This window comes from Euprymna scolopes, chromosome 14 (genome assembly GCF_053919585.1).
Source record: "Euprymna scolopes isolate OS-2025 chromosome 14, ASM5391958v1, whole genome shotgun sequence".
NCBI lineage: Eukaryota > Metazoa > Mollusca > Cephalopoda > Sepiida > Sepiolidae > Euprymna > Euprymna scolopes.
Genome location: NC_136495.1, coordinates 118,611,880 through 118,628,840, shown reverse-complemented (window position 1 = coordinate 118,628,840; position 16,961 = coordinate 118,611,880). Strand labels below are relative to the sequence as shown.

The window sequence follows — 16,961 nt, the reverse complement described above, 5'->3', positions numbered from 1 at the left end:
TTAATAATAATAATAATAATAATAATAATAGTAATAATAATAATAATAATAACAAGCTGGCGATAAATAACTTATTAATATGGTGATCTGCTCCCACCATATACTGGCTGGCGATAACTAACTCATTAGTATTGTGACCTGCACCTACCAGACACTGGCTGGCAATAATTGTTTATTGGGCATTTTAGAATATTCCATTTTCATTCTAAGGGAATTCAGTATAATAACGGTTGGTGCGATTTAGAATGTTCCATTTTTATTTTAAGAGATGTGTAAGATGATAACGGTTGAAGCGAATTAGCATATTAATATATAGATGATGGAATCATGAAAACTGAAACTGTATAATTGAAAAATACCGCCCCCCATTTTTTTTTGGGGGGGGGGGAGGCTAAGGGGGGTATCACCACAAATGGGCACCATAACAAAGAATGAGGAGAGTCAAGAAGGATGAAAAGACCGAAGAGAGAAAGCGCTAGCCATACCTCTGCTGGATGAGTACAAAGTGACCTGGGGGAGACTCATTGCCACCCAAATCCTAGTGAAAACTAATGGTCACAGCCAACAAGGAATCAATGGCAAGCGACTGTTGCGATAACGCAAATTCTTTTGCAAAGGTTATTGAAAAAGGTGGAGAGTACTGGAAATCTGGGAACACCACAAGGGCAATCTTTGATGGCTTGTAGTGAGTAAATAATAATAATAATAATAATAATAATAATAATAATAATAATAAATAATAATAATAAATAGTAATAAATAATAATAATAATAATAATAAATAGTAATAAATAATAATAATGATAATAAATAATAATAATGATAATAAGTAATCATAATGATAATAAATAATAATAAATAATAATAATAATAATAATAATAATAATTAATAATAATAATAAATAAATAATAATAATAATAAATAATAATAAATAATAATTATAACAACTGTGCATCGATATCAAAAGTGAAAGAATTATCTCCTTTTCTTTTGGTTTATCATCAGATATTAGCTGCATATCCCTAGTCTAGAGTTGTAAGCGATGTTTAGTTTCAGAACAGTTTCCAATGGTTAGATATTCTATACAAGTCCTGGAGGTGAGTGGTTCTCAGTAGACAGAACAGTTTCCAATGGTTAGTTGTCCTGGAGGTGACTGGTTCTCAGTAGACAGTTCTTGAGTTGGAAGTCACCTAGCAAAAGATTTTTCCCATGTTGACACGAAGAAAACATGCGAAGTTGCTACAGCAAAGGTTTAATTTTTATGGAGCAATTCTGGTTTCTGATTGGTTGGTAGCGGAACGTGAATTAATTTGATTCGTCAGTTCCTAGCAGCATCGTTTATAAATAGAATCTTCCAATTGGCTCCAAAATATTGAAACATGCATATACCCAACATTGCCAAGTTAAAACATATTGGTGGGTGGAAGGTTTAATCACATACTATTTAAGATAAACCGAATATCCTAAGTTGTTACTATTTTCTTGAAAGTGAACCACATGTTGGATTTATGGAAGCATAAAATACATCCATTTTCGTCTATGAAAATTAAACAGGAAATAACTCTTATAGCTTCAAGAGGAAATAACTCTCACAGCTTAAATAAGTAAACGTACTTTCATTTTTAAAGGATCTTTAATAATAATTGAAAATAAATTAAATTAAAGATAAATCAAATAAATCAACTTTATATAATATTTCTAAACAGAACAATTAAAACAATTCTGTTACAATAAACAATTAATAACATTGAGCTAATTATTAAAACAGATTTTCTTTAATGTGATATGCAAATGAGATTACTTCTACAATGTGGATTTTCTTTTGAATAAATGGTATATATATAGAGAGAGATCATGCTGGAATGAAAGTGTTTAAACGTCTGAAAATTAATTTGTGAAACAGAGTACCTTTTGTACATATTAATCAAATTGTGAACAAACAAACCTACAATCAGACAAGAATACGGTTTTATTATAACAGATTACTGAGATTAAGCCTCTCCTTTGCTAAAAAAATAGATTTGCATATGCAATTATTCTTTCCTTTATTTTTAATTATTATCATTTATTATTAAGATCAAGAAAATCGGTAAATTAACTGTACATATGTGATTATTGAAGTTAGTGGTTTTATCGATAACTCAATGCATATCTTTTATAAGCATTGTGGGGTTTGTATTACTGTACACATAGATTCGAAAAAGTTGTCATTTTTTGTGTTTTTATTCAATGTAACATGTTTATTTAGCTCGAAAAACATGCAGTGTTTACCGATGTATTGGAAAATTCAAAATGGCACCCAACTCTCTCTTTAACACGGTAAGTTTGGGAAAACGTGTTATAAATAATGAACTAGACAAAATACTATTTAAAAAACACCGAATATATGTCAACTTATGGCATGGTAACATATATTGAGCAAATTTCTAACAGTATTTTGTCTAGTTTATTATTTATAGCACCTTTTTCCGAACTTACCATGTTAAAGAGAGAGTCGAGCGCCATTTTGAATTTTCCAATACATCGGTAAACACTGTATGCTTTTCGAGCTGAATAAACATGTTACATTGAATAAAAACACGAAAATTATATCCAGTTTGGTAGAAAAGTAACTTATTTTGCCTTTGATAACATTTAATTAAATGTTCTGTTCTTATTAATAACATTGATTAATAATATATTTGTTTTTTTTGACAACTTTTTCGAATCTATGTGTACAGTAATACAAACCCCAAATAATATATGTGTACAGTAATACAAACCCCAAATAATATATTTGTTTTTTTTGACAACTTTTTCGAATCTATGTGTACAGTAATACAAACCCCAAATCGTGCATTAAATAAAATAAAAAATAATGATAATAAAAGTAGAAAAAATAGATAAAATAAAAAACTCTTAATAAATTGAATAAAACAGATCAAAGTGTAGTGTCTGTTCTTCAGATGCTGCAGTGCACTTCAATTTCTTGTTCTCTCTCAGTGAAAGAGAAATCCTTCACGACCGAGATAATGTTTATTTTTTGTTCCTTTTTTTCCATGTTAAAACAAAAACGACCCTGGTGTCTAACTGTGTCCTGTGGAGAGGCATTGTAAATAGGAATAATTCTTATTCAATAATATAAGCAATAAATAAATTCAAAGTAGCTTAACGCATATCAATTGAAATAGATATGTCTATCCTGCAGCGTGCGCCCACTGCGAACCTAACTCTTTAATTTTCAGCCTACATTGTTATTGTATACTACAAAATTTGAGTCGAATGGAATCTGAGAAGGAGAATATTTTCTTGAAATACTTTGATATACGATCTCTTTTTACATCTCAAGTGAACAAAGTGACACTAAAAGCAAGTAAGATTTATAAATCTACTAACATTTCAGCCCGGCGTTGCCCGGGTGTTTGGACGCGTTATTCATCAATCCAAAGCAAAGAGGTGTATGTTGAGCAAAAAAAAAAAAAAAAAGAAAAAAAAAGCAGTCAATTTTTTAAACTTTAACCCCTATTATGACCCCTTAACATTTATTGTTTTGGGATCAAATTAAGTTATTAAGTTAGATCCATGTCCAATGAACCTATATCTAAAATTTCAAGTGTGTAGACCCAAAATTGTCGGAGGAGTTTGGTAGAGTTCTCAGAGGTCAAATCGTTGAACTTTGACCTCTTAATCGACAAATTTCTGGCTGAAAACCGATCACATCGATTTTCACAAATCTCAGTACCCTGTATATAAAAATTTCGAGTCTGTAGACTAAAAATTGACAGAGTTATTGCGTAGAGAAATGTACATAGACACACAGATACACAGACAGACACTTTCACTTTTATAGATATATAGATAGATATAAATAAAACAGTACGCGAGTGCGTGTCTTTGTATCTGTGTGAAAATATTAACCAATAAACTCCTGGTCACCTAACACTGAAATTAACAGGAAATTAACAGGAAATAATAATCATACACCAAGGAAGGTTTATAATGAGTAAAATTTTTGCTTTGGATTGATGAATAACGCGTGCAGAAATATGTCGGTAGGTTGAAATGCAAAATGTTCATTTCAACTTAGCCAACTTTTAATCTACACATTTGAAATTTTACATAAACTATATTCAAACACAGAGCAAGCTTTTAAATCGGTTATTGGCCGAAAATTTGGCTGTCAAGGGGTGAAAGTTCAAAAGATTTGACCTTTGCGGTGTCTAGCAAACTATTCAGCAAATTTTGGGTCTAAACATTTGAAATTTTACATAAAGGATATTCAGACATGCAGCAAGCTTTTTAATCAGTTTTTGGGCAAAATTTTGGCTGCCAAAGGTCAAAGTTGAAAGAGTTGACTTTTGCAGACTCTACCAAACTTCTCCACCATTTGAAATTTTAGATGTAGGTAACCTGGACATGAGTCAAAATTTTTAATATATATATATATATATATATATGCACATTTATTTTTTATAAATTACTAAAGTAAAGTTTAATTTTATAAATTACTAAAATAAAATTTTATTTTATGAATTACTAAAACAAAGTTTTATTTTTATTAAAAACTAAAGTAAAGTTTTATTTCTATAAATTACTAAAGTAAAGTTTTATTTTTATGAATTACTAAAATAAAATTTTTATTAATTACTAAAGTAAAGTTTTATTTCTATAAATTACTAAAATAGTTTTATTTTTATGAATTACTAAAGTAAAGTTTTATTTTTATGAATTGCTAGAATAAAGTTTTATTTTTATTAATTACTAACGTAAAGTTTTATTTTTATAAATTACTAAAATAAAATTTTATTTTTATTAATTACTAAAGTAAAGTTTTATTTCTATAAATTACTAAAGTGGAGTTTTATTTTATGAATTACTAAAATAGTTTTATTTTTATGAATTACTAAAATAGTTTTATTTTTATGAATTACTAAAATAGTTTTATTTTTATGAATTACTAAAATAGTTTTACTTTTATGAATTACTGAAGTAAAGTGTAACCACCACGTTACACACCTTAAATTCATTAACCATTATCCTCGAGTGGCCTTCGGACCTTGATAAGTGGTGACTCTCATCTAAAAACAAACAAACAAAGAAACACTTATTTTTCTACTAACAGAAAGGCCCTATATTGCTCGATATTTAATGAGGAATACTACATTACGATGCTCATACCACCGTATTCCTTCTTTTTTTATGACTCCCTCCGTTTTTCACCTCTTGATAATAAAATAATAATAGAAGAAGATTAACTTTAAGAAAATTGTCTGTATTCGTATCTTATAAACATGGTTTACATTTCATTAAAATCAGATATGCATATTTGAAGCTTTAAAAGGGCTCTGTTCCCGCCCAGTTCCTTTAGAAAAGGAGCATAGACAATTCGAAACCACTCCTTCATCTTTTCTAGATAATTTTATACATATGATTTAACAGCAACATGCAAAGGGTGGAGGTGGGGGTCAAGCACCCGTCCCTTTCATTCCTGTTTTAAAAGTGCCCTTTTCAGAGGAATGTATTATAGGCCTGTGCTCCACCAAGCCGGTGTTACTTACTATATTTTTGCAGTTTTTTTTTCCACTTGAGCAGAGCACCTGCCCTGAAAAAGTCTCTGCATGTCACTGTGATTTAAGTTTTATGGGAATTTCCCTAATAAAATAAAATAACACAATTCTATGAACAATGACAAACAACTTCTTCAACTTAACAAGGGAAAGGTTTATTTGCAAAGCGTACTGAAGGAAGAAAGTAGAGTCGGGTCTCCACTGCCTTACGAGGTAGTTACAGCCCGCGGCTGTCGTCAATACCTTTAGTAGGAGCAGCGAAGAGAACAGGCGTCTAGCACCGACGAAGGCTGGTAGCGTAAGAGAGAGTTTTCTTCTGGGACCGGAAGCTGTCTGGTCCCTAGGGGTTAATTTGTATTCGTGTGCAAGTCCTCAGATTGGACAGTTTAACGCCTCATCACTCACTCAGAGGAAGCGAATGCGCGAGAAGAAAAGGGGTCTATTTGTGTCTGCTACATAACCCCCTGCTTAGGCTGAAAGCCGACAGAGAGAAAGGTAGCATAACAAATAGCAGAAAGAAAAATACAATAAGAAATGTCCGTCTCTTTAGGTTATTTTCTTGCAGAAAAAAAAATGTTCTTACTTTTCTGTGAAAAGTTGGAATATTTGCACAAAACGTTCTGTTCTAAAAAGGAGAGAAGAAAAAATGTTCTTTTTCAACAGAAATACACTGTTTTGCAAAGTCTCTTCGGCCAATGTACCCGTCGACCACTACGTGTAGTGGTCACATAATTGTTCTCACGTGGAACATTTACCTCAGGTGTATGATTATGCTGTGTGTATGTTGGAGGAATGTGTGGCTCAGGCGTTAATGTGTCCAGAAAGGCTCTTTTTACCCTATCTACCGATACTGTCTCTTTTTTACCACTAATGTCTAGGATAAAAGTTTTATCAGTGCGTGAAAGCACGCGATAAGGGCCAGTGTAAGGTGGAGTTAGGGGGGCTTTTACTGCGTCCTTTCTAAGGAACACGTGAGTCCATGTCGCTATGTCCTTCGGAACCAAAGATTTAATGGTCTGTTCCCTAGGGTGCATCGGCGGTAGCTTACTGAGATAAGCTCGTAGTCTGTTGACATATAGAGCTGTGTCAGTTGATATATCCTCTATCGGGGTCAGCATCTGACCTGGCAACGATAGAGGTGCTCCATAGACCAGTTCGGCTGCGGAATATCCCAGGTCCTCCTTGATTGATGCCCGACAGCCAAGAAGGATGACCGGTATGTACTCGCTCCATCGCTGTTGATCAGGGTAAGCGCGTAATGCAGCTTTCAATTGGCGATGGAAGCGTTCTATCATCCCATTTGAAGCAGGGTGATAGCTTGTTGTCCGAATGCGAGTGATCCCGAGGATCTTGGACAGTTCCCGGAATAGGTGGGATTCGAATTGTGCACCACGATCAGTGGTGATTGTAGTGGGAACTCCGTAGCGCGATATCCAGCCTGATATAAGGGCTCGTGCTACAGATTCAGCCGAAATGTCACTAAGTGGGATGGCTTCTGGCCACCGTGTGAAACGGTCTATGCAGGTCAGGAGATAAGTGAATCCCTGACTGACCGGCCATGGTCCAACCAAGTCAATGTGAACATGGCTAAACCGAGCGTCTGGGGTGCTGAATGTTCCAAGGGGTGCGCGGATATGCTCGTGCACCTTTGATTTTTGGCAGGATACACAGGAACGTGACCAAGCAATGATGTCACGCCTCATGTTAGGCCAGAAAAATCTAGCTGTAATCAGCTTTACTGTGGCTTTGCGTCCGGGGTGTGCCAGGTTGTGTAGAGTGTCGAAAACAACTCTACGGTGGGTCGTTGGAACGAATGGTCGAGGTGAATCCGTTGAGGTGTCACAGATGATCTGCGTGTCAGAAGTAGGCACGGGCAGATATGCGAATTTGCAAGTCCCGAATTCAGGTGACGATGGATCCAACGTGTCCAGACTTGGCTGGTCTAAGGCCATCTGTTGCAAATCGATATCCGATGGTGAGGACAGAGAATTGATGGGCAGGCGAGACAATGCGTCTGCTGCTGCGTTCTGCTCACCCGCGATATGTCGGATATCACTAGTAAACTGCGAAACAAAGTCCAAATGACGTGTTTCGCGGGGAGAATATTTGTCCGGCTTAGCACGCAGTGCGTATGTAAGCGGACGGTGATCGGTGTAGATCACAAATTGTCGGCCCTCGAGTGAATGTTGGAAGTGTTTCACTGCGAGGTACATTGCCAGTAGTTCGCGGCCAAACGTGCTGTAACGTTGTTCGGCCGGTTTCAGCTGTCGCGAAAAGTATGCAAGAGGTTGTAACTGTTGTTGGTGCTGCTGTTGCAGCACTGCACCTACAGCTGTGCCCGATGCATCAACGACCAGTGAAAACTGGGCATCGGGTACAGGATGTGCAAGCAAAGATGTCGTCGCTAGTTTATTTTTCACTTCAGCAAATGCTCTAAGTTGGATCTCATTAAGTGAGATCTGCTCGTTTTTCTTCTTCCTGTTACGTAACAGGTCGGAAAGAGGAGCTAAGAGATCCGCACAGCGTGGGATAAAGCGTCTGTAGTAATTCAACAGACCAAGGAAGTGCCTAAGTTGGCGAAGTGAAGTGGGCGGTTGAAGGTCTTGTAGAGCCTTCACCTTTTCCGGCAACGGAGATATACCGTCTGGGCTGATAATGTGGCCCAGGAAAACTAGTGACGTAACACCGAAAACGCACTTACCAGGGTTAATCCTCACTTGGTATTGCTGAAACCGTTCAAAAAGTAGGCGGAGGTGAGTGACGTGTTCCTCAGGTGAGGCACTAGCCACGAGAATGTCATCTATATAGTTATAGACGAAATCTAAATCACGCACTACTTCATCCATAAAGCGCTGAAAAGTACTGGCAGCGTTACGTAGGCCGAAAGGCATAGTAAGAAATTCAAACGCTCCAAATGGAGTTGTAACCGCAGTTTTGGGTATGTCGGCCGGATTCACCGGGATCTGATGGTAAGCCTTAACCAGATCTAGCTTAGAGAAAGTCTTACAACCATGCAGAGAGGAAGCAAAGTCCTGAATATGCGGGATTGGGTAACGATCAGGTACCGTCATGGCATTGAGTCGTCTATAGTCCCCAGTTGGACGCCAATCTCCGTCTCGTTTTGGAACCATATGCAGAGGGGAAGCCCAAGGACTGGACGAGGGGCGTATAATTCCCAACTGTAGCATATGATTAAATTCTGCCTTCGCTGCTTTAAGTTTATCCACAGGAAGGCGACGAGGGCGTGAGAACACAGGAGCACCTGTGGTCTCAATGTGATGTTTTGTGGTGTGCATGGGTTTGCTCACCACAAAATTTAAATTGGTTAACTCCGGGTAGGAGTGTAGCACCTCATGGTATGGGTCATTCGCAGCGGCAATGAAAAATACCGGGCTGATAGATGGGGCATTAGGTAACGAGCCAGGGACGGAAAGTTCCGTGCTAGCGTCTATTAGCCGGCGTCTGCGCATGTCGACCATTAAATTAAAATTATGCAAGAAATCCGCGCCTAGTATGGGGTACGGTAGATCTGCTACAGTGAAAACCCACGTAAAGTCTCTCCGTAAATTCAAGTCCAGAGAACGTGAAATTTGACCGTACGTGGGGATAGGTGAATGGTTCACCGCTTGCAGTGTTATCAATGACACTGGTGGCCTTTCTTTAAGTAGCCTAAGTGGCCATATACTACAAGCAGCGCCAGTGTCTACCAAGCAACGTGCTTGAGATTTTACGTCAGTGACGAAATAGGCACGGTTATTTGCATTTTGTGGAAAGTTTGCCGTGCTCGTCTTTCCACAATTTAGTTTCCCTGGTTGTTAAAAGTGCAGGGCATTTTACAGTTCCGTGCTTCAGCGCCATAGCGACTATGATAAAAACATAGTCCCGGCATGTTTGCACGGCGACAGTGGTGCGGGGAAGATGAGCGGCTTTTGTAGCGGCGTCTGGGTGAGTGCGACCTGCCCATATTGAGCTTGCTCACCTCTCTAGTGAGGCGTTCGATGGCCGTTAGTATAGCCACCGATGTAGCATCCTGTCTTACATTTGCGGTGCCTGCGGGTACCTCAGCAGGCTGTTGTGGAATCGCCGCGGTGGTAGGCCCCCTCACAAAGTCCATGACCTTGTCCGCCGATGCTGCTACTACATCAACGGTGTGTTTTTCAAACATTGGCGCAAGTATGGCCTTTACCTGCGCCGGCAGCCTTGAGAAAAAGAGCTGCTTAATTAAGGCACTGTCAGGAGGGACGTCCTCTGCCAGTTCCCTCATTCTACGGAGTAGTTCCGTCGGCCTGCGGTCACCTAAGTGCTCGTCATGGACCAGCGTTTGAAAACGCTTTTCCGCCGACACGGACGTCCGTAGTAGCACCTCCCGTTTTATGCTATCGTAAGTGGAGTTTAACGGGGTGTCCGTTATTAAGTCCTTGACCACAGGAGTCAATGACGCGGGGAAGGCACTGAATAAAATGTGCAGCTTTGTTTGCTCTGACACGTTGTTCGCCGCAAAATAAGACTCGAGTTGAGCAAACCAAACCCGGACGTCACCAGCGAAGGCAGGCAACGTTGTCATCGTCACTACCGAAAGTAGATACCAAATATTTAAAAATATATATATATATATATATATATAATGTATCTGAAATCTGAAAGGACGCCGAATATGGACCACGTGGAGAAGAAAGGAGAAATATGGAGAAAATCTTTAAACAGAGACAATACAAAAAAAAATTTTAACAGGCTAATGGGGGAGGAGAAGAAAGAAACAAAATTACCATGAAATAAAGCTAAAACAAAATTATATCAGGAAGAGCCGTGAAGCAAAAAAAAAATGTGGACAATATGGGTTTTTTTTTTTTTTTTTTTTTTTTTTTTTTTGTAAATGTGTGTGAACCTGAAGATAAATGAACTCTTTAAGTACTTACATCTTGGCCGAAGAGTGCTAATGCGGAAAAACTTCGTGAAAGTTCTTTTTTTTTTTTTTTTTTTTTGTTGAGTTTTTTCTTATGCGCGGTGCGCGTTAACACGGCAGAAATGTTCAAGGTAGAAAAAAGATAGCATTAGAAGTTCAAGCTTGGTATAAGAATTTTCGAACACCAAGAAAGTGTCACCTCTTTTTGTAGGTTGGCGTTCTTTTTTTTATGTGTAGCCCGCCGTTGTGATAGAAAAGGGTGTTTTTTCTTTGTTTTGTTTGTTTTTTTTTTTGTTTTTTTTTTGTATGCTCCTTAGTTTATAATATATATATATATATATATACACACACATACATATACATATATATATATATATATATATATATATATACACATATATACATATATACATATATATATATATATATATATATATATATATATATATATATATATATATATATATATAACGGGAAAAAAAACGATAAGGAAGAGAGGGAAACAACGTCTTTTTTTTGTTGTTGTTTTTTTTTTAAGTTTTAAATGTGCTCTCCCGAATCCGTTGTCTGTTTATGTGTGTGGTTGGAAACCATGTGCTGGTTTTTAAAATGCGCGCCTTACCCTGTTAAAAAGCGAAAGAAGTGTCTGTTCGGAAATGTGTTATCACGACGGAGTCACCATTTTATGGGAATTTCCCTAATAAAATAAAATAACACAATTCTATGAACAATGACAAACAACTTCTTCAACTTAACAAGGGAAAGGTTTATTTGCAAAGCGTACTGAAGGAAGAAAGTAGAGTCGGGTCTCCACTGCCTTACGAGGTAGTTACAGCCCGCGGCTGTCGTCAATACCTTTAGTAGGAGCAGCGAAGAGAACAGGCGTCTAGCACCGACGAAGGCTGGTAGCGTAAGAGAGAGTTTTCTTCTGGGACCGGAAGCTGTCTGGTCCCTAGGGGTTAATTTGTATTCGTGTGCAAGTCCTCAGATTGGACAGTTTAACGCCTCATCACTCACTCAGAGGAAGCGAATGCGCGAGAAGAAAAGGGGTCTATTTGTGTCTGCTACAGTTTCATAAACATCAGATATATAAACGGTTATATGTCTGTCGGTCTGTCTCCATATTTTCAAACTCTACCTCCTCCAAAACTAAAAGTCGCAGAGCGGCGCTAAGGGTCTCAAATGAGAGGATTTTTTAAAAAGTTTTTAGCTGGTTAAAATAGTTTTTAAAGGGGTCAAAAATGGGTCAAAATTGAAAAATTCGTTAAACACTTTGTACATTCATCTTAGTTTATTTTTAATTTTTAAGCGGTTTATGTGTGTGTCACGTTGGTACAGTGGTAACGGCACCAGCCTTGAATGCTACAGTTTTGGTTTCGATTCTAACTGCTAGCACCCAAATACTTTTTTTTACTTTTGAAATTACGACTCTATAATAATATATGCGAAATCTGGACAAATTAAAATATCATATTTAAGCGTATTTTACGTCCGGGTAAAGCCAGGCGTCCTCCCCTCCCCCCGCCAGTAGGATATACAGTGTAACCCGTATATATGAAAAACCCGGATATCAGAGAGATTTTTCCTGGTCCTGTTTTCACAATATAAGAGAGTTCGTTTTGAGTGAGAGCGTGGATGTCGTAAATCAGTCAAACAGAGCAAAAAAAAAAGCAGTGATCGTGATGGTGAATTGAAAATTATTTACGGACTGTATGAAAGTGTTCATGATGTTAACAAAAAGATTTCTGTGCAATCAAAAATGACTGACTTTTTTAAGAAAAAGTAATTTTTGACTGAATTATTTGTTGAGCCCCGGATATACGAGAAACCCCAAATATAAGAGAATTGTGCTCGCTCTCCCTCTCGCTCTCTCTCGCTCTCTCTGTCACACACAGGCACACACAGGGTGGGGTGGGGGAGAACACCTCTATTTCATCCGGGTTACATTGTATTTGAAGTTAGAGATTTGGAGTCACTTCCATTGTCTTTCCCAGAAAATTTTAAATATAAATACACTTTCAGTCTTACTTAGACTTTTAAAGCTTTCTTTCTATAGGAGGACACACATGCACAAACATTAATATATATATATATATATATATATATATATATATATATATATATATATATATATATATATATATATATATATAGCATTAAGAAGGTGGAATATTGGAAAACTCTCCAAATTAGTGGTTTAATGGTTTAAGCATCATTAAAATTATATATATGTACTTGAAGTTTTAAGGAGTTTTGCTCCCGTGGGTCACTTACAATGGTGGTAATGAAGAGATATGCAATCGCTTTCATTGTCTTTATATACATAGGATAGAAATTTCATAAAAATAAAAAAATTCATCAAAATCTCCATCTCTACTATTGTATAAAAGGAACTGCGCGTGTGTGTGTGTTCGTTCCCTATGGACTCGAAAACAGCTGGGCTGATTCTTATGAAATCTCACACGAAGATAATTTATGTGTTCTTAGATAGATTTTGTACCGAAATATCTTCAAATAATCTGATAAAAGAAGGAACCGGCGATTTGGCCAAAGTTAACACCTTACACAGCCTAACATCACAAGAGCATTTGAGAAGTTTTATTATCACACAAGCCTAAAAGGCCCGATAGTATGCCCTTTTATATAACAGGGGCGCATTCGAAATTAATGTTTATGTTTAAAGCACAATTGCAACATGATGCTTGTCTTTTTCATTTTAAACTTTAATTCAAGCCATTATATATAAAAATAAGTTTATAAAATCAACAGTAGGTTCTCTATAGTGCAATGTAGACTACAATGTATTGTGGACTAAGTCACTGCGAGAAGGCACGTGAAGTTTCCCCCAGGTGTACCGTGATGGGTCCTCAACTAGAGCAGGCTTGAAGAATGTGCGATTTCATTAATTTTGATGACAATAAAAATATAAGCGTGTGATACATTTGTGGATCATCATTCCATCCCAGGAAACGTCGAGTCTCTCTGCTAGTGTGTGTGTGTGTATATATATATATATATATATATATATATATATATATATATATATATATATATCACCGTTTTATCTGTTTAGTTACACATGTTTTGATTACTGGATCGTTGACACGATTCGATGATTTCGTCAGAATTCACAGAAATATTTATTAGAATGAGGGAAAAAGATTAGAAGTCTGACGAAATTATCAGATCGTTAACACGATTCAGTGATCGAAACATATGTAACTAAGCGGATAAAATGTATTTTTGCTCTACAATATTATTGAGCACTCTCTTCAGGAGTTTACTAATTACCATTTAATAACTATATATAACTATATATATATATATATATATATATATATATATATATATATATATATGTGTGTGTGTGTGTGTCCAGCATGTTAAAAATATACCTTTTGTTGTAAAAATCTAATGGAAAAACATCTGAAGGAGTCGGTGGGGGCATGATATTTTTATGGACACATAAATCGTAAAATTGCCTTCCCACTAACGAAACAGCTGTAATGGAAAACAAATCCAGGAAATAAACGAAGGTTATAAAAAAGAAAACGTGAGTCTTTGAATTTTCAACAAAATTTTGCCCTATATATATATATATATATATATATATATATATATATATATATATATATATATATATACGTTCTGTAGAAAAAAACAACTTAATGCATGCATTTGCATGCAAAGAAGCAAAACCCCTATAACTTAGCTATTAAAATAATAGTGGCGTTCCCACGCTGCTACTATTGCTAATAAAAACAATAACAAAATGAACTATATATATATATATATATATATATATATATATATATATATATATATATATATATATATATATATATATATAATAAAAAATTATATATATATTAAAAAATTATATATATATTAGAAAATTATATATATATTAAAAATTATATATATATTAAAAAATTATATATATATATATTAAAAAATTGTATATATATTAAAAAATTATACATATATTAGAAAATTTTATATATATTAGAAAATTATATATATATTAAAAAATTCTCTTAGATGTCAAATGATGAGTTTACTTACCACAATAATGAGGCAACGACTTTCCATGACAGCTGCACAAAATCCTAAGATGGCAACAACCATTGTGATAATCCCGGCTGCCACAATCAAGGAAACAGGTGTTGTGAATTTAATGTCTGGAAGAACATTCATGTAATTAGAAGCCTCTGATATCTGCAAGTAGATACCCATTGCCAGAATGACCACACCAAGGATCTGAAAAAAAATATAAAAAATTGCAAATATTTTTTATTTTTACTCAGAGAAAACATTAAAATATTTAATATCCCTGTAATTTCATAATATCTCAGGGCCGTTTGGACAATTCAATGATATAGTGTAATATAGTGCAAATAGCCATATACAAATACCGAGTCATGAGCGAAATGACCTCACGGTAAAGAAGAAGACTATAAAAAGGAGTAAACACATGTTAATTCGTATAAAGCAATATGGTACGATATTGTGGCCAGATTAATGCTGTTATTGACATTTCCCTAATTCTTTCTACCGAGTTGAAAAGAAAGTTTTTGCGGTTTTTAACTTTTAAATTCAGATGAATATATTTCGGCCCAAACAAAAATTTACTGATCGAAATAAGCACCATCAGAATCGACACACTTTTGCCAACACAAAAAAAAAAAGTGTATTTATGCCAGTGATGTAAAAATCTTGCGTTCTGGTGGCGATGAAGTTGCTGAAGCCGTTTTTGATATCGCTTAGGTTTTTGAAACAATTTTCATGCTGAAAGTTGTCGAGAGGCTTGAAAAAAATGGTATTCGGTAGTTGAGAGGTCTAGAGAGTATGGCAGATGAGGCAGAGTTTTGTAGCCCAATTTGTTCAACATTTGCAGGGTCGGTTTAGCAACGTGTGGTTGGCCATTGTTGTGGCAAAGAATTGAGCCTTTCTGCTGACTAATGCTGGGTATTGTTGTCGAAGTTTCTAATGCATTTCATCCATTTCTTGACAGTACTTATCTCCTGTAATGGTTTCACCTGCATTAAAAAAAAAAATGGATAAAGCCGGTTGCAGACCACCAAACAGTCAGCATGACCCTCTTTAGGTGCAACTCTGGCTTTGGGAAGTGTCGTGGAGCTTTGTCGGCCTCTAATCACTGAGCTGCGCATTGGCGGTTGTCGTGAAAAACCCACTTTTCATTGCAAGTCACAACCCGGTCAAGAAACGGGTCGTTTTTGTTGTGTAAACTTCATAATAGCGTTTCTTTTGGTTGTCATTCAATTAATGAGGCACCCATTTATCATGTTTTTTTTTTCTTTCCAATCTCTCTCAAGTGGTTGGAAATGATTGTATACGTTATGTCTAATTCAGAAGCAAGTTCTCAAACAGTTGTGCATGGATTGGCTTCGACTAAGGCTCTTAATTGATCGTTGTCAACATCCAATGGTCGACCACTACACTCCTCAAGACTCTCGTCACTACCGCAAAATTTCTTAAAACACCATTGTTTTGTGTGTTCAGTGGTGATTCCTGAGCTTCATTGATATTGTGAGCTGTTTCAGCAGCTTTACGGCTTAGCTTGAATTGAAATAAGAAAATTGTGCAAATTTGCTTTTTTTCCATCTTGTTTTCAATATTCTGGAAAGAAAGCATTTTTTTTAAAAACAATTGTAATTTAAACGACTAGATAGAGAGAAAAACGCCCTTTAAAATGATTTATAAAGTAAAGGTATTATAATGAAAACTTATTTGAAAATACATCATTTGAAATCAAAATTAAAAAGTCTGCAAGAACTTTCTTCTCAAACTAATAGAATAAGCTATTTACTGAAGAGATCACTGTCTTATATTGTCTTTGTACCATTTTCCTGTACTCGGTTTCCTGTACTCTATTTTCCAGTTGTTGGGCTTGAATTGTGAGCCATGTTTAAATTCAGAAGAGTTTCCGATGAGTAGCTATTCTATACAGGTCCTGGAGATTTTGAATTTTTAGTGAGTAACTGGTCTGTACTTGTTCTGGACTTTATAATTTTGCAGGCAAAGAGTGAAAGATCCTTCTTCTGATGATATAAAAAAATTATGTGCTGGAATGCTAAAAGATTCAATTTTTATGAAGCAATTCTGGTTTCTGATTGGTTGATAACAGAACGTGGTTCAATTTGATTCGTCTGTTCTTATCGGCAGCGTTTATGAATAGAATATCCCAACTTTCAGGGATCATACCTTCTATATTATATCAAAAATATTGTAACAGTTGGCCTCCATCTATCTCAAAAGACAATGAAATTCTGCATCTCAGATTGGTCCATTGTCAAATTGCAGTGATTGCTCTTAAAGTGCAAGCTGGCACATTTCAGTTGTCACAAATGTAGGTGGTGTCTTGTGAGAGCTCTCTTGCAATCCTCTGCTGCCTGTGTTCTCACCACTCCCTTCACTGCTGATCTCTCTTCTCTTCACTCTTTCTCAAGCATGCCTTCAAAGCACTTCTCCAGCAGCCACAGATTTCTAA

General features: G+C 35.9%; 2 protein-coding genes across 4 annotated transcripts in view; one reads left to right on the top strand and one right to left on the bottom strand.

Annotated features, from left to right (window-relative positions):
* LOC145293243 (tetraspanin-9-like) overlaps positions 1-16,961 on the bottom strand; it is a 100,735-nt gene that overhangs the window by 43,753 nt on the left and 40,021 nt on the right. Inside the window, exon 3 of the mRNA XM_080139813.1 lies at positions 14,516-14,710. Coding sequence (XP_079995939.1) covers positions 14,516-14,710 — 195 coding nt within the window. The remainder of the gene's footprint in view (positions 1-14,515; positions 14,711-16,961) is intronic.
* Positions 1-16,961, top strand: part of LOC145293248 (histone-lysine N-methyltransferase SETMAR-like) — a 160,292-nt gene that overhangs the window by 129,450 nt on the left and 13,881 nt on the right. The window lies entirely within an intron of this gene.